At 49.2% G+C, this 19,298-nt stretch overlaps 1 protein-coding gene across 15 annotated transcripts in view; it reads right to left on the reverse strand.

Annotated features, from left to right (window-relative positions):
* MYCBP2 (MYC binding protein 2) overlaps nucleotides 1-19,298 on the reverse strand; it is a 1,771,217-nt gene that overhangs the window by 1,010,125 nt on the left and 741,794 nt on the right. For all 15 annotated transcript variants that reach the window (XM_085622060.1, XM_085622057.1, XM_085622054.1 and 12 more), the window contains 2 exons: nucleotides 6,634-6,734; nucleotides 4,773-4,988 (listed from right to left, as the gene is read on the reverse strand). In XM_085622060.1, the coding sequence (XP_085478186.1) occupies nucleotides 4,773-4,988; nucleotides 6,634-6,734 (317 nt within the window). The remainder of the gene's footprint in view (nucleotides 1-4,772; nucleotides 4,989-6,633; nucleotides 6,735-19,298) is intronic.

Below are 19,298 nucleotides of genomic sequence, written 5' to 3' on the forward strand. Positions count from 1 at the left end.
CCGCGCCCGGCACAATCCTTATTACCAGGTTAATGTGGTTATCACGCGTCAGTAAGTATTTCGAAGCAAGAAGATCAGCCTGGAAGGATTGCAAAATAGCTGAATGCTCTGGCAGCCAGCTCGATTTGGAAAAAGTAGGTTGTACCAAGACATATAGCGGCTTGATACGCTGGGCATAATCGGGAATGTAAGTACGACCGAAATTCAGAAAGCCCAGCAAAGACTAATTTTTTCAGTGTTGTAGGAGCATGCAAGCATGCACACTTCTCCAGAAAGTGAGGAGCTAACCCTCGACCCTCATTGTTGAGCTCGTAGCCCAAAAACAACACTGTATACTCTGCAATGTGAGACTTCGCAAAGTTGAATTTGTAACCGAAGTCTGGAAACATAACAATGATGTGATCAACGCGACACGGATGCGGCCATAACTCGTCGTCTGTGAGATAGATATCATCAACATACGAGTACGCATCAGGGTCAATGCTCTCTAAGAGAGAGACAACACGTGCAGCAAAGACGCCAGGGCTGTTTTTATAGCCCATGGCTAATCTCTTAAACTGTTTTTGTTTGCCGCCAGAGGTAAACGCTGTCCACTAACTACTAATAGAGGACAGGTTATGGCTGTAAAAGCCATTGGATGTGTCAAGTGTGGCCCTAAACCGTTTTCTCACAAGACAATCAACGAGGGCAGAACTATGAGTATTCTGTACAGCACACGTCCGACAATGAGAGATCAAATGCCGGTAATCCAAAACCAGGCGGTACGACCCATCAGGCTTCGTTACAGTGAATAAAGGATTATTCATTAGTGACACACGTTTCAATAACATCCTGATATTCCAATTGTTCAAGGATTTCCGTGAAGTGAGCTCTAGCCTCGCGGTGCATGGGATATTGGGGCTGTGGCTGGGGCATGGACCGTAAAGGAATCTCATGGCTTGGAGACAATTTATCCCACGCAACCCGAGTACGGTACAACTCTGGAGCAAGCACCTGAGCCCACTCCTCGGCAAACCTTTCAGCGTGCTCCTTTGGCACAGTGCGCACAAAGGACGGGAGGATTACCTCCTCCCCCCTCGGAGCATCCAAAATGAAAGCCGGAGTCCTGTCCGCCTCAGCTAAGAGAATGTCATAGGAAGAGGTCAGATTATCCCCAAAAATTCCTTTTATTGTACGTTGTATGTCACCTTCAATTAAGAGGACTATGTCATAGTCTGTCAGGGGGAGCCACTCTAGTGTCTAGTTTCTACAGTAATGAATGTGTCAGTTGCTGTCGCCTCCAGATATGGACGCAGTGCTTGCCGCACTACTGTAACCTCCGCTGCGCTGTCGAGCAGCGTTAGTGCCCATGTCAAGTTCCGAAGCTGCGTTCTCACTATCTGTGGCATACCTCGCTGTTAGTGCAGCAACTTTCTTCTTCTGAAACTGGGGACGTTGATGTGCAAACTCGTCCTGCTGCCTTTACCGTCAGGTTGACGGGGTTGCTCATGTCCTTGTTGGGCACCCCGTCCTTTGCTACGTTCTCCGCCACCGGACTGTGAGACCGATGTTTCTTGTGAAGAACGAGGAGAACGTTGTTCAGTAACCTGAAATCTATCAGGTGACCTAATACTAGTGCGATCGCGCAAATCGTATGTGCGTTCACCAGTCGCCTGTACTGGAGACGCAGGACGAGACCCCTGTTTCTGTTACTGCTTTCCCTGTTTCTTTGTTCGCCAATTTTGTTTAGGAAAAGTTGGCCGATCGTCTTTGACAGACGAACTCACCTTAGTTTGCTGTATTAAGTCTGGAATGACAATAGTTGGCTTAATCCCTAAACTACTGCGGCCAATAGTTCTATAAGTTTCCGCAATAATTTTAGGCAACTCTCGGGGCTTATCGAGCTCATCGTCGCGGGCTAAGCCATTAGCCACTTGAAATTGTACTGCATCTCCCTTGAGATTACCAAGGACGAGAGTGGCAACTACGTCGAACACACCGACAAGCCGCATTCCCAACTCGACTGCCGCCTCCGGACCGTGTTGATCTTGAACACGTTTTATGACGGAGGGAAGCACAGCCATAGATGGGATGCCGAAGCACTTCGAGTAGACCGCTGCAAAAACCTTACCCCAGTTGTCACAATCGGACACCTCCGGGACAAGTCCTTCTGCAAACTAATGGTGAGGATCCTGTGTTTCTCCACAGGAGTAGAGTGCAGAAATACTGCTTCCAGCTGGTCAAATTTCTCAGCAAGCCAATAAGGCAAATCATCCTTATTCTGGGGGAGCTTGCCCATAACCAAATTAACCATGACGGGACTAATAACAATCCCGGCCTGGCCAGCTGGCTGTCCTGCAAAAGCAGGTGCCCCCACCTGCACGTTGCGCGAAATGTATTGCACTAAAGCCCTCTATACAGTAATCAGGGCTGTATGGAGGACACGTAACTCATCCACCGCAACATTCAAATGACGAGGATGAGGTGTAAATCTGGCCAGCACCGGCCAAGTGGCCCCTGGAATTGACAAAGGGCCCATTCTAACCGGTGTAACGGCATGGGGAAGGGGGCCATTAAACCAAATGCGATGCTGCCAAGCTGAAATAGGAATTTCTTGCGTCCTATATGGCATATAATTTGCTGGGAGCCGCGTGGGAGTATAGGAGTGAAACGTATCATCATCCGCATTCACTGCCGGCATAGTCACCCAAGAGTAAAACAACTCGTAGGGGTACGACGCATCGGCACTCACCACAAAAATAACGGCCATCCCATCGTCCGGCACCCCAAACTGCGTCAAATGACGCGGCAGAGGTGTTCGGCTATGCGCTGCAATATCAACCGCCATAAGGACACAGAGAAGAACAACAATGGATATTACATTAGCACAAGGGTTCAGAAATATAAAACCTTTTTAATTAACAAGCTTGACAGAACCTATTGTACAAATAGGTAGGTTAAAACCGTCACTCCCGCTATACGGAAACAAGAGTGAGTGTCGTGGACTAATATAAGCACTACTAAGGCGTTTCAAATCACAAGACCAAACGTTAGGAGTGCCATGTTGCAGGGATTCTGCTCATGAACAGAACTATGCGCAGGAAACCAGGAACTTTGTGAATTGCGGTGTACCAAAAACTCACCTCAGAACCCAGAACCCCAATCCGACTAGCATCAGTGTCCCATTCGTCCTCCGTATCCTCTCGGAGCTCCCAATGTATAGGCAACCCAGAACAAGCGACTTAGAGTACTCTCAGGAATGGTGGGAATCAGAAATACCTGTTCGTTATTATTCTCATATCAGTCCACAACAAGAGTAATCAGAGACACGGTAAAGTTTAAAATGTTTATTTTAGAAACTACGTGTCCGAAGATGCAGTACTTTGGCTAACATAAGCAGACAAATGATTACAATTAAAACCATCAGCATTGTTACAATACCATAGAAAATGAAGGGAGAAATCATATTACAAATGATAGTGGAATACAACCACCCTCCCTTCACTAGTGAGCTAGTATTATTATACTAATAGAAGGTCTCTAGGTTTGAATGGGGAACCCCATACCTTAAAGATCAGCTTAGGTGAATCACATCACAGGACCAGCTCTGCTCTGCGCCTGGAAAAGTTCTTCTCCAGAATGTGTGTCTAATGCATGCAAGCTGCAATATTAAAGGCTCTCGACTTTCAGATATTTGCAGCTGTGTGCGTGTTATGGCTAGAGCGTGAGCCGATCAACCTGAATTCAAAAACATACATTGTTTGGTGGCTCAGACTGTTTCTGCACACAATGTTCAGACCAAGGTCGCAGTGCACGTCTAGGGATGTGAACAACCGACAGTTCTCATGTGAAGAAAAGGCAAGCAAGAAGTTTTCAAATAATAACATGCATCTGCAGTGTCGTGAGCAAAAGCAGCAAAAGTGGCAAGATGGCATTTCTAACATCTAAGGCGCTTATGCTAACATAGCAATGTATGTACCTAAAACGCTGCCTCCACTACAATGGAGTAGAAGGTTGGGTGGAGGCCGCCTCTGTGGAGATGAGTTTTAGCTTTTCCTTTCTCAGAGACTCGCCTCAGCAGTCCCTTCATCACATGATCCCATGATCCTGACCTTTTATGGGTTTTCACAGAAATATCACTGTCCTCCTCAGAAGTAGTGGATTTCTGAGATGCAGACTTCTGTAGCCACAGACGTCGCCTTCCATCCGTGTCTTTTAAGGTTTTAGAAGAGGAAGTGCAACATACTTTGCACTCCTTTACCTGATGTTGAGGGTAAAGGCAGTGTGTGTGGTTCATACATATGTAGCCTTTTCTTCCTACATATTTTTCAGGATCTCAAGAGGCCCTTCTTAGAAGTCTCAGACATAGTAGCTGTAGATAAATCTTCAAATGTAAAGGAAAAAACTGAGGAAGACTCAGATCCTGCAAAACAGGAAGACTCCCATTCAGTGACATGCGGTAAAACATCTGAGTGATTCAGCCTCTGTCAGGAAGTGCTCTGAAGGGTGCCGTCACCTGATTGGTTATAGTTCAAGTTTGGTCCTCTGTTAAAAAGGATATACATAGGCTATTAAACTTACTTTGCATTGCCATTATAGCCTATGATACTAATACATACTGCTTTACTGTGGGACTTCCATGCCCACGACTGGGAATGATTCAAGCATTTGATTCTATACAAGATCCAATACTGGAGAACAATGAAAGTATTCGCTTACAATGGGTAAAAGACGCAATTTTAAAATCCAAAATTATACCCTGCAAATTATCGCACACAGGGTGCAGAGCTTACCTTGTAGTGTGCAACGCCTGCTGGCTTGTAGGGGTGTTCACTCTCTAGGACTGCATAATGATTGGAGGTAGTGCAAACAGATAGCTGCTCAGGCTGGTTTCCAGTGGTACTATCAGTGGACTGATTGGGATTGAAGGCAGGTGGAGAATATTTCTGGTTCAAAATGGCTACCGAAGGAAGTAACTGTTGAACTAGCCCAAAAACTTCAACGGCAGCCTGCAAGAATAAAGTTTTGTTCAGGCAAGAAGAGTAAAGTAAATCAGTGACATTCTGCAAGAGATGAAGTCATACATCGAATGCATTCAAATAATGTACAAAAAGAACATCAGAGATTGAGTGAACATAGTTTTCTTTGATTTGACTACATGTACATTTACACAAAAATCTACTTAACATTTCTACCAGTTGGAAAAAAAATGAAACTTCAACTTCCGGATACAAGTTTGAACTGATCAACTACTGTTAAACTACATGCCCAAAGACAAAAGTTTCATGCTTACAGAGATCAATATGTTCCCGCCATTTAGTTTGCAGACCACCCGATACTATCAAGGGAACTGTATTAAAGACTAAAACAACCAACAGTCATTGTATCCGCTAAGACTAATATTCTGCTAGGCAAAGGCAGAACAAAGTGATAGAAACATCTTCAACCACACGAGGCGATGCAAGACTACCTCCTGATGATAATTTGAGAAAGCTATAAAAAAGGGCATCAATTGCAAGGGTGGGGATCAGGGTGTGAAAGAACGAAAAGGTGACTTGCACATGCAAGTGCCTAGCTAACCATACGCTCAACTACAATCACACAAGAATACTGTGTCACGAATGAGTACAAAGCGCTTTACGTTCTTCTTAAAAAGAATAAAATCTTTACTGAAAGAACATTTTAAAATGCAGATATAAACTTCAACTAAAAAGGAAGGGTCTCCAATTAGAAGGCACATCACAGTTATCACCATCAGTGATAGGATTTTCTGAATTAAGATGTAAATTAAATTCAGAAAAAAAACTGTTGTGGCCAATCTGAGAGACTGTCCCCCAATTACAGACTGAGACTAATACATTTTAACTACTTACATAGAACATATCGCACCCTATTACAACTCACAGAATGGGACTGGTTACTGACTTGCGCAGCCTTCTCTGTCGCGAACCAGGAGCTACATTCTTACACCTGGCCTGGACATGCCCGGGGGTGACAAGCTTCTGGAGTGCGGTCTGTAGCACTGTGAGTGCCATTATAGCGGCCCCATTCTCACTTGATCCCGTGATGTGTTTACTTGGTTATGTTAAGGATGCTCCGGACGGATGCCAACACCTCATTGCGATGCTACTTCTGCTTGCTAAATGCAGAGTGGCAATACACTGGGGGACAGAACCGATTCCCGCAAGCCGGGACTAGATGACGGACGTCTCCTACTGCCAGGAGCAATTGACAGCATACTGGGACCTTATGCCAGTTACAACCCGTCCTAAATACATTAAAGAGCCCTTTGTGACTTACATTCGACAAAGCGTCACTGACAGGACAGAAGCATCGACTCCGACCCTTGCTAGTGTACACACTGCTTCACCATATACAGCTCCCTGCTGGATCGGGATGCCCTGCCATTGACATGCATCGCATAGCCTAGATTAGTAGGTTGGTAGATATAATATTGGATTCACATTGATGTTATTTGTGCAAGATGTATTTACTGTACTCTGAGCTTTGATCTACTGTGTCCCGGGACATGATGATGTTGCTCCATGAATGACTCTGCTGGGGGGTTTTCTCACCATTTGTATCTCTCTTTGAAATCAGAAAATAAAATATATATTTTTTTAAACTATAGTTAGAAGTATTTTAGTTGCTTACCTTTGGAATCGCTGCTGCCACTGGTCCTATATGCGCAATAATAAGAGGAAGCAGCATAGAAAACAGACTGGAAGAGCTTAGCAGTTCTGGAATGTCTTCAGCTGGAAAAGAAATTAAAATATAAATCTTGGTGCATTATTCATTATGTAAAATATAGGATTAGTCTTGAATCCTAGGTATATTTTATACATTTGCTGTCTACCTAAGAAATCCGAATGGGAGCTTTAGAAGAAACTGAAACAAGAAACATTACTCATCAGTAAACGCTGGGATGAAGCAGTTTGGAACAGAAGAACCCCACTTAAATTTAAGATTTTGGGGCTTCCCTTTGAGTGCCTATGCCTAGACCCTTAGTGATGCTGGAGCTAACAAAGGCTCTGCTTTCTAGTCTACCTTCATACATTGAAAGATTAAGAAAATGCTCACATGAAGATATGGAGTGTTCACTTTTCCTGCTGAAAAGTTGACATGTATTTGTTAAAATTCTGGCCCAAGGAACTCCCTTAAGGGGCTTCACCAGCACTGGAGGGTTTAAATATGTCACAGGCACCTGCATATGGAGCAGAAGGGAATAGGAAAGCATATCCACCTAACTGCTATTAGAGCTGACTTTAAGTAAATTACTGGGATCCTTGTTCCCTCGACACAAGCAGAGCACTGAGGTCTAGCCCGGGTCACTATGGACCGGGCAACTGGCCAGCCATGGTTTAAGCTTCCCTGAACGAGAGTGCAGGTGCAAGAATATATGATAGCGGATGACTCGGACTGAAGAACAGCAGTAGGCTGATGTCTTGATGCATCTGACATGGGTAGGTTTTAGGTTGTTGTGGGTAGTGCTTAAAGAAGGAGAGACATATAATTTATCAGAGTATAGCAAGGAGATTTGTTAGGTTTCTTTTACCTATGCCAGCCCATGCAGTTTTCTCACATTCCTACCCTTTCTACTGACCTAAAAGTTAGGAGTGGGAAATAAGCAGAGGAGTATTAGTGCAAATGATAATCTTCCATAGACAGTAAAAAGAGCACTGAGATGTTTGCAAACCTATAGCGGGGTCTCAAGGTTAATATGTTTTTCTAATTTTCAATAATAACTTGGAACACAGAAAAGGTAATCTGTCAAGGCAAAAGTTAAAGGTTAAAGCTTATATATATTCAAGTTCCCTCTAGCATCATGGATAAACAAACTCATAAAAATCTAGAGAACACAAAGAAATCTTACCCACTCAATTAAGAAGTCACTAGAAACTAGAAGTGAAAAATAATTGTCAGCATGAAGAAAGGATGTTTATACTAGACGGTGTGACCTATGGCACACCCCTACAGAAGGAATAGGGTACTTAAACTATCAACCCAAATGTACATCACCAGACAACGCTGTGCCTCATACTTCTTGTGCTGAAGATAAGGGCAAGCGTTTCCATCTGCTGACCTGTATATCAGCTGGATCACAGGAATACAGTAATGACTGAAAGGAGAAACATTAAAATATCTCAGTTGAAGAAGTGGAAAAAGACTGAGAAAAACTTGTGCTGGAACAGAGAAACAGGAGGCAAGACCATCATCCTGAGTAGAAAACAGTAAAGCATGAACTAGCACTGTCAAGAAGCTCTTAAGGCAATACAAGCACTTTCTTTCATGGGGCTGCAACTTAGATTTTCCAAGAAAAGAAAAATCACAGTGGATTGGAATTCAACCTATGAAAAGAGGCCACTCCATATAAGGTTGAAAATTCTTCAGTGGAAGGCATCTCTTGTTGGAAAAATGGAAAGGGAGGAACAGCCTTGAGGGGAACATGGTAGCAAGGATAAAACACAGAGGAGCATCATGTGGTCCCATAGTGTTTAAGGTGGGTATCACAGGTAAGGAAGTGCTAGGTGGACTAGCAGGTCTGGGAGGTGTCCCCATCAGGGAAGGAGGTAATGACAAATGGGTGGCATTTTTATGTGACTGTTTTGTAATGCCAGGGGCAGTACAAAGCTTAAGCAGAGTAGGACAGCATCATCTGCCAGTATGCAGGAGTACTGCAGTTTAAATTAGCTGGATCCAGTCAAACGCCTGGGCATATTCTAACATAAGGAATCTGAGGTCAGAAGTATTCTTTAGGCGCCCCTTTTTTAAAGTAACAAGTAACTAAACGCGATAGCATTGGAAAAAGACTTGGGACATTCGAAAACTGATAAGATAACAAGCTTGCAAAAGCACACAACAGTTGCACTTCTTTAGATGTTTGTGACATACATTCCTACATAAGGCAACAGACTTACAAAAAGTATTCTTGTTGTCATTGATGGTGACTCAAGCTCACATAAGGAAACGGGGGCTCAGAAGTATAGGAGAAGGTGTATCATAGCTACAAGGAGTACTAGTGTTGTCCAGAGCACATCCAGAAGTGAGTGGTAGTTATAAAAACCTTCACTTTAGTGGGGATGCACATGTCTGCTGCTTATTTTTTTAAAGTATTCTATCAGCCTTAATCAGAGCGAAGGCCTTCCTTGTCTGCTGGTCCAACTTCTTCATCCATTCTGCTATTAACTGTCAGTTTTATTCTCTAGCATTGTCCCTCTTTTGTTATGTTTACTCAACTTCTTGGAGATAGATTTTTCAATCTAATCAAGGCTGCCCAACCTTGGTCCCTGTAAGAATGATGCGGGTGTAGGGGATCTCTCACTTGTTTTGGACTTATCCATATTCATCTGAGTGAAAACATCTACCCTTCCTCCATCCCTTTATTATTTTATGTTAGCATGCTCTTATGCCAGCTTATCCCCCCACCCCCTTTTTTAGGTCTCGCTGAGACAGCGAAAGCTGTCTCTTTGAGACATTTTGTAAGTGGGCCATCAAAAGTGCTACCCACATGGTTTTGCTGGCCTAGGGTTTGAGTGCACGATGGCGTGCACGTGCACAGCTGCTCCTTGCATTCCCCCCCCTCCCTTCTCACCCAGCCCTTTGATGCTCTGCTCGATTACTTTCAATTTCGCCGCTTTGATCCTTGCATTCCCCCCTCCCTTCTCACCCAGCCCTTTGATGCTCTGCTCGATTACTTTCACTTTCGCCGCTTTGACCCTTGCATTCCCCCCTCCCTTCTCACCCAGCCCTTTGATGCTCTGCTCGATTCCTTTTCACTGTCCTTAAATCCCTTTGTAAGTCCATCTTGTTTGGGTCACCTTTGCTTCATTAGACCCATCTTTCCTGACTAGGAACAGGTTATTTTTGTCCACTCCCTTTAATTTACTTTAATAATAAACTCTCGCCTTAAGTGAAGCAATTTACTTTTAAATGTCGTCTAAATCTTACAGCCTTGTTCTCAAACAAGAAAACTCCTCTCCTTCCACACATTTCACATTCGGCCATCTTTTCTTCTGCAGTAGTTGATAACATAGTGGCCATGTTTTAACCAAAGCATCAGGTTTCTGCAATTTTGTAACGACGTGGTGATGCACATACTTTCTGTATGTTGTACATTCCGCTGCCCCTAATGTGTCCGAGGTTTGTGAGCTGTGATGCATGCTAGCGCGATCCCACGCCATGCGCCTCTTCAGCCCTCCTAAAATATACCATCCTCACTCTCCAGGTTAGAATTCAACACTTCAAAAACAAACGTGTAGCAACGATCTTCTATTAATAATGCTATAATGGCAGCGCTTCTATGCATTCCATCGTAAATGTTCTGTGGAAAGTATTTTTATTTTATCATTTTGCAGTGGTTCCGGTAGGTCGGCAGTCATTGATTCCTTGTTTGTGTACCTTTGCCCAGGGGCGTTTCTTCAATTGGTGCAGCAGGTGCAGTGGCACCAGGGCCCACGAACGCTGATAATTCGTGTATTTAATATAACTGTAGCATATTGAGGAGGTTGGGGGGGTCATTTACTTACTTGCCCTGGGGTCCATGACACTGAATAGGCTGGTGTTTCGCCACGTAATTTCATTGGTCAGTGTTTAGCATTCGAGGTTGTACTCCTGAGTGACGTGACATAGAATGTAAGATTGATTGTGCCAGGGCATGAAAAGGAAATGCTGCTCAGGGCGCCAATTGTGTAAGGCGTCTAGACCTCACATATGCTCTTCCCTCTATGTTTCTCTCTGGTCTCACATGTGCTATTCCCTCTGTATTTTCACTCTGCCCTCACATGTGCTTTTCCCTCTCTATTTTTCTCTTTCCTCACACATGCTATTCCCTCTGTATTTGTCTCTCTTCCCTCACATGTACTCTTCCCTCTGCATTTTTTCTCTATGTTCTCACATGTGCTCTTCGCTCTGTATTTTTTTTCTCTGCCCTCGCATGTGTTCTTCTCTCTATATTTTTCTCTCTGCTCTCACATGCTCTCTTCCCTCTATGTTTTCATTTCCGGTCTAACATGCGCCCTACCCTCTGTATTTTTTTCGCTTTGCTCTCACATGAGCTCTTCCCTCTCTATTTTTCTCTCCTCCCTCACATGGACTCTTCCCTCTGTATTTTTCTCTCTGCCCTCACGTGCTTTTCCCTCTGTATTTTTCTCTCTGCCCTCACATACTCTTCCCTGTATGTTTTCCTCTTTGTCCTCAAGTGCACTCTTCCCTCTGATCACATGCATACACAACTATGCACACATACAAACACACACATGCATTTGCACACACATATGAACATATACAAACACACACAGACATGCAAAAACATATGCATATACATGCACACCAACACACCAACCCCACATACACATATAAACAAGCACGCACACCAACATACTCAAACACATATACATACACACAAACATGCATACACAGACATAGGTATACACACAAACATATGTGTACACATCCATGAAGACAAATTAACACAATGACACACCCATACTTGCACACCAACACACACATGCATACACAAACATATACACATACAAACACACACATGTATACATATAGACACACACACTATGCACACACACGCATCTCCCGTACTGTCTCAGGGGAAGAGTCGGTGTCAGCTGTCTCCTAGAGGGAGATCTCGCATGAGACAGTAAGACTCAGACATGTGGCGGTGGGGAGAGACATACATGCCTCCCTTTAATTGTGTTGTTGCAAGATGGGGACTATCTTCTGCCACTGGTGCATTCAGATAAGCGGCAGGAAGTTCGTCGGACACATGCAATGGTTTCAATTTCGAGAAAGTGGGGTGAACGTTTCACAGATCGGGAGTGTGTGTCAACACGTGTTTCTCCTTCACGGCAAGGCCAATCAGTACGTTTTGTTTAACCGTGTGGTCATGAATCCTTTAATTGCATAAGTGAGCGGGTATGGATGTAAACAAAAATGTAACACTAATACCACATTTTCTGTCACTCTTGTGAACAGGTTTGCTGTGAATGTATGAATGAGAATGGCGTTTTAGAATACGTTGCATGGAAAAGTGTCAACATGGTGTATACGTGTTTTTGGGTGTTTTTTTTTTAATTTATTTTTTATTGCATGGTTAACGTCATGATATACCGGATTCGGATGCTTCATTGCAGATCAGTTGTTAGGCCCGTGGTTATTTACGAGTTTGGAAAATACTTTTGTATTGTTTCGATTCTTTTTGTCTCTGCCCTATCTATTGTGTCCTTACTCTCTCCCATCTTCTCTCTCCACCTCTTTGCTACATGTTCTCTCGTAATGTTTTCATTTTCCCCAACTCTCCTCTTTACTCTCTCTAATTCTTTTTTTGCTCCTTTTCTCTCTCTGTCCCTTCTCTCCTCTTTCTCTCTCCTCACCCTCCACACGTGTCTCCTCCTCACCCTCCACACGTGTCTCCTCCTCACCCTCCACACGTGTCTCCTCCCACCCTCCACACCTGTCTCTCCTCACCCTCCACCTGTCTCTCCTCACCCTCCACCTGTCTCTCCTCCTCACCCCCCACACGTGTCTCCTCCTCACCCTCCACACGTGTCTCCTCCTCACCCTCCACACGTGTCTCCTCCCCACCCTCCACACGTGTCTCCTCCCCACCCTCCACACGTGTCTCTCCCCACCCTCCACACGTGTCTCTCCCCACGTGTCACTGCTGCACGCCACACACTGCTGCACGCCACACACTGCTGCACGCCACACACTGCTGCACGCCACACACTGCTGCACGCCACACACTGCTGCACGCCACACACTGCTGCACGCCACACACTGCTGCACGCCACACACTGCTGCATGCCGCTGCATGCCACACACTGCTGCACACCTCACACTGCTGCACGCCACACACTGCTGCACGCCACACACTGCTGCACGCCACACACTGCTGCACGCCACACACTGCTGCACGCCACACACTGCTGCACGCCACACACTGCTGCACGCCACACACTGCTGCACGCCACACACTGCTGCACGCCACACACTGCTGCACGCCACACACACTGCTGCACGCCACACACACTGCTGCACGCCACACACACTGCTGCACGCCACACACACTGCTGCACGCCACACACACTGCTGCACGCCACACACACTGCTGCACGCCACACACTGCTGCACGCCACACACTGCTGCACGCCACACACTGCTACACGAAACATTGCTGCACGCCACACACTGATGCAACCGGCACACTGCTGCACGCCACACACTGCTGCATTACTCACTGCTGCATGCTGCATGACACTGCTGCACGCAGCACACTGCTGCACGCCGCACACTGCTGCACGCCGCACACTGCTGCATGCCTCACACTGCTACACGAAACACTGCTGCACGCCGCACACTGCTGCACGCCGCTGCATGTCACAGTGCTGCATGCCTCACACTGCTACACGAAACACTGCTGCACGCCGCACACTGCTGCATGCTGCACACTGCTGCACGCCGCACACTGCTGCACGCCGCACACTGCTGCACGCTGCAGCACGCCGCACACTGCAGCACGCCGCACACTGCAGCACGCCGCACACTGCAGCACGCCGCACACTGCAGCACGCCGCACACTGCTTTTATGCGAGTTTATGCTACTGACATTGTAAATGACAATGTCTTTTATTTGTTTTAAAACCAAAACATAAATAAAAGGCATTGTAATTTTACAATGTCAATAGCTCAAACTCTTATAAATGCGAGACCTATTGCATTGCAAATGCTTGTTCTTTTTTACAAACTGAGCATGGGTCTCACTGCTGTTTTGCAGGTTGGATTTGTTCCCTTCTGTGCACCCTTCTTACAACGCTAACTACCAAAAACAATATCCGCACCACTTGATAATCTATCATCCACCCGACTTGACCTCTCGTCGAACAAGTTACTTACCTTCGGTAACGATGTATCTGTAAGAAACATTAGTTAGTTAGATTCCTCACCTTAGAATATCCCCAGGCGTCAGACTGGATCCGGAAGATTTTTCATCAGCAATACCCCTTGCGCGTCGCTAGGCGTCGTCTGTGGCTCCGCGTCCGTCGTCGGCGTCGTGCGCCGGAATGACGTCGGAGTACTTAGACGCCGCCCTCGCGTGCTGACGTCAGTTCTTGTACATAGCTTTCCGCGCCAGGAACGCAGGGCCATGCAAAGACCGACACTGGTGCCAAAAATAAAATCTAGGGGCCTGAAAAGGATAACCTTAACCCTAGATGTCAGTTCGCAGAACGGGGAGGATGGGTGGGTCGGTGAGGAATCTAACTAATGTTTCTTACAGATACATCGTTACCGAAGGTAAGTAACTTGTTCATCTGAAAGAAACACGTTAGTTAGATTCCTCACCTTAGAATAGATACCCAAGCAATACCATCCCCGGTGGTGGGTCTGCGAACCAAGATCACACCAGAAAGTCCTGGAGGACAGAACGGCCAAAGAAGCCATCCCTCCGGACTTGGCTGTCAAGGCAATAATGCCTGGCAAACGTGTGTAGCGAAGCCCACGTCGCCACCTGACAGATGTCCTGCAAAGGGACACCCCGTCCCAAAGCAGTAGTAGCCGCTGTGGCCCGAGTGGAGTGGGCGCGCAGCCCAACAGGAGGGTCCTTTTTTGCCAAGGAGTAACAAATTTTGATGCACAAAACGACCCACCGAGAGATGGTCCGTTTGTGCACCGCTTTCCCCTTCTTAGCACCCACGTATCCAACGAAAAGTTGGTCGTCCACCCGGAACTGCTTTGTGCGGTCCAGATAAAAAGAGAGCGCACATTTTGGGTCCAGACGGTGGAGCCTCTCTTCCTCTTTGGAAGGATGCGGAGGCGGAAAGAAGGTGGGCAAGGTGACAGACTGCCCAAGATGAAAGGGGGTCACCACTTTCGGAAGAAAGGAGGGACGAGGCCGAAGGACAACCTTGTCCGGATGAACAGACAGAAAAGGAGGCTTTGAAGATAAAGCCTGGAGCTCACTCACCCGTCTAGCCGAGGTGATGGCTACCAGAAAAGCAGTCTTAAGAGTCAGAAGACAAAGAGGACAATTGTGAAGAGGCTCGAAGGGAGCGCACATCAGGAATGTCAAGACAAGATTCAAGTCCCACTGAGGCATTACAAAAGGGACAGGAGGGAACGTGTGAGTAATGCCTTTTAGAAAGCGTGTAACTACAGGGGACTTGAAAAGAGAAGGCTGATCAGGAAGCCGCAAGAAGGCAGAGATGGCAGCAAGATAACCTTTCAGAGTGCCCAGGGCAGAGCCCTGCCGGGCCAAAGAAAGAAGAAAGAGGAGAACCTCAGAAAGAGGGGCGGAAAGGGGATCCACAGCCTTTGCTGTGCACCATGCCACAAATTTGTTCCACCGGCAGGCGTATACCGTCTTTGTGGAGGGACGCCTGGCTGCCAGAATGATATCACAGACTTCAGGAGGCAAGTCAAATGGCATCAACTGCCGCTGCTCAATCTCCACGCATGGAGGTGGAGGCTGGACAGGTTTGGGTGGAGGACCGTCCCCTGCTGCTGCGACAGAAGATCCTCCCGAAGGGGCAGACGTATCGGAGGATCGGTCAGCATACTGAGTAGCTCGGGATACCAGTACCTTCGTGCCCAATCCGGAGCCACCAAGATAACTTGGGCCCGGTCGTGCCTGATCTTCTTCAGCACTCTGGGCAGAAGTGGTATAGGCGGAAAGGCGTACAACAGACCGCAACTCCACTCGTGACGAAAAGCGTCGCCGAGCGATTGCCGCCTTGGAAATTCCAACGCGCAGAACTGCTGACATTGCGCGTTCTCTTCGGTGGCGAATAGATCTAACCAAGGCTCTCCCCACTGCTGAAAGAGACCTTGCGCCACTTCGGAGTTCAGACGCCATTCGTGATCCATCATGCACCGGCAGCTGAGTTCGTCTGCTCTGGCGTTCAGAGAGCCCGCCAGATGTTGAACCACCAGGGTGACGCCCTGGTGTTCCAGCCACGTCCAGAGATGCAGAGCCTCCTGACAAAGGGTCCACGACCTCACCCCGCCCTGTTTGTTGCAATACCACATGGCGGTGGTGTTGTCCGTGAACACCTGCACGACACTTCCCCTGACAGAGGGAAGGAAGGCTTTCAGTGCAAGTCGGATCGCTCTCAACTCCAACAAGTTGATGTGGAGACGAGACTCCGCCGGAGACCAGAGGCCTCTGATCTCCGCCTCTCCCATATGGCCACCCCATCCCAGGAGGGACGCATCCGTCACGACGACATGCTCCGGTTGGGGAAGGGAGAGGCTCTTGCCCTTGACCCAATCGCGGTCCGTGAGCACCACTGCAACTGCTGTGCAGTGCCCTCCGAGATCAAGACATGGTCGGACAGGTTGCCGTGATGCTGGGCCCACTGAAACTTCAGGTCCCACTGCAGAGCCCGCATGCGCCGTCTGGCGTGATGCACTAGTAGGATGCAGGAGGCCATCAGCCCCAGAAGCCGCAACACTAACCTGACCGAGACCCAGGATAGAGGCCGAAAGATGGGAATCAGGGCCTGTATATCCCGGACCCGCTGTTCTGGTGGATGGACCCGGAACTGCGCCGAATCGAGAACCGCTCCGATGAAGAGGAGCTTTTGAGAGGGGCTCAGGTGTGACTTCGGCACGTTGATGGAAAATCCCAGCAAATGCAGGAGATCCGCCGTAGTCTGGAGGTGGGAGACGACTGCCTGGGGCGAGCCCGCCTTCAACAACCAGTCGTCGAGATAGGGGAAGACTGGAACCCCTGATCTGCGCAGATGAGCTGCGACCACCGCCATCACTTTCGTGAACACCCGAGGGGCACTGGTGAGGCCGAAGGGGAGCACGGTAAACTGAAAGTGCTCTGGGCCCACCGTGAACCGCAGGTAACGCCGGTGGGCTGGCAGGACAGGGATGTGGAAATATGCGTCCTGCAAGTCCAACGCTACCATCCAGTCTCCGGGGTCTAGGGCAGCTAGAACCTGAGCCAAAGTTAACATCATGAACCTTTCCTTCCGGAGGAAGGTATTGACGTTCCGGAGGTCCAAGATAGGGCGTAGGCCCCCTTTGCCCTTCTTGGGAACCAGAAAGTAGTGGCAATAACAACCACGACCTACTTCTGGGCTCGGAACGCGCTCGACGGCCCCCTTGGCCAAGAGGGCCGAAACTTCCTCGTGGAGAAGATTCAAATGATCCCCCGAGATACGGTGGTGCTGCGATGGCATGGCTGGAGGGGTCGTCTCGAAGGGGAGGGAGTAGCCCCTTCGGACGATTTGCAGCACCCACCTGTCCGATGTGATGGACCGCCAGTGGAGCAGGTGATGGCGAACTCTGCCGCCCACTGGCGTGGAATGGGCCTGAAAGCTCGGACTAGGAAGGCTTTGAGGCGGATGCTGCCGGGGTGGATGTGGGCTGACCTAGTCGTCCTCCAGAACCGCCTCGGCGGAAACCGCGACCGCGCGCAGGTTGATTCTGCGGCTGGTGGCTAGGCGCACGTGAGGAGGCACCCCTTCCTTGGCCACGAAAGGGGCGAAAGGCGGAAGTTTGCGACCGCGGGGCCGAGAGGCCCAAGGACTTGGCCGTAGCCCGGGAGTCCTTAAAGCGATTCAGCGCACTGTCCGCTTTCTCGCTAAAAAGGCGAGTGCCATCAAAGGGCATATCCATGAGAGAGCTCTGGACATCGCCCGAAAATGACGTGGACCGCAGCCAGGCGTGACGTCTAAGCGCCACCGAGGTAGAAATCGCCCTACCCAGCGAGTCCGTGGTGTCAAGCCCACATCGTATAGCATGTCGCGCGGCATCCCTCCCATCGGCCAGAGCCTGGGTAAGTCGTGTCCGGACCTCCTCCGGACACAGGGGCAGCGCGTCCTCCACCGCATCCCCCAGAGAGTGGGAATAACGGTCCAAGAGACAAGCGGTGTTCAAAGACCGCAGGCCCAAACTAAGGGAGGAGAACAGCTTCTTGCCAAACTGCTCTAGTCTCTTGGAATACCGGTCCGGCGGGGCGGTCGGGAAAGAGGATTGGGAGGTGGAGGCCTGGATAACCAGGCTCTCAGGGGTAGGGTGTTGGGACAGAAAACTGGGGTCGCCCGGAGCAGGGCGGTGGCGCCTGGCGACGCTCCTGTCCACAGGAGGAACTGTGGAGGGCTTGGACCAGGTGCCCTGTAGAACGTCAGTGAGGGCCTCATTGAATGGCAGCAGAGGCTCAGTGGAGCTTGCTGCAGACTGAAGCACCTCAGTAAGGACGTTCGTCCTCACAGCCACGGCAGGTAGCTCGAGCCCAAGGGCTGCGGCCGCCTTGCGCAGCACCACAGAGAAAGCAGCACCCTCCTCCGAAGCCACAGTCGGAGGAGAGATGAATCCAGTGTCTGGCGAGGTATCCAGGCCACTGGCCTCCCCCAGTTCATCTGCCCAGTCCTGGGACAGTTGGGCCTGAGCGGCCATAGGATCCTCGGATCCCTCCCAGTTGTCCCCATCATCCGACTCCTGGTGTAGAGGAGAAAGTAACGGAGCCGGGCGGTAGACAAAATGTGTCTCTAGCGGCGCCGATCGCGGCGTCCATAGACGCCGTACCGGCGCCGGGCCCGGAGTGGGACTGAACCGGGGCTCGACGTCAAACGGAGTCAACGTCGGCGGTGGTACCGGTGTCGACGCTGGCGGAGGAGGCGTGACGAGGTTGACCGGCGTCGACGGGGACTCGAGAACGGGTCCCACGGGCGCTTGCGGCGTCGAGGCCGGAGCCGTCAACGGCGCCGGGGCCGGAGCCACCGGCAGGCAAGGCAGCCCAGTCGGGTCCGCGGGGCCTGAAGGCGCACCAGCGGGCGCCGACGGCGGAGCCAGCTTCCTCATGGCCGAGAGGAAGGCACTGACTTCTGCCGGCGTCGCGTCAGTCCCAGGGACCGGAGGGTATGGGGAAGTGCGCGGCGCCTGCGGCTCCGCCGGAGCCGCGGGGGTGGAACCACCCTGACCCTCGGCCGAGTCGCGCGACCGGCGAGGGGAGTCCGAAGAGCGGTGTCGCCTCTTGGACTTCTTGGAATGCTTTGACTTACCCGAAGACTTGGATCCCGACGACCGATGGTGACGTCGGCTGCGGCTCCGCGACCGATCCTTGGACCTCCTCCTGGACCGGGATCGAGAGGCACACGGAGCCGAGTGGCGAATCTCGAGAAGCTTACGGGACTGCTCCCGTCTAGCCTTCGAGGTCAGGGCCTTGGAGTCAGAGCACGACGCCGCGTCGTGATCGAGGCCCAAGCAATAAAGGCACCGGCGGTGATGGTCCGTAACCGACATCAAGCGGCTACAGCCCGTACAGGCTTTGAAACCAGGCATCCTACCGGCACCGGAGT

The sequence above is a fragment of the Triturus cristatus genome, chromosome 8, assembly GCF_964204655.1.
Source record: "Triturus cristatus chromosome 8, aTriCri1.1, whole genome shotgun sequence".
Lineage (NCBI taxonomy): Eukaryota > Metazoa > Chordata > Amphibia > Caudata > Salamandridae > Triturus > Triturus cristatus.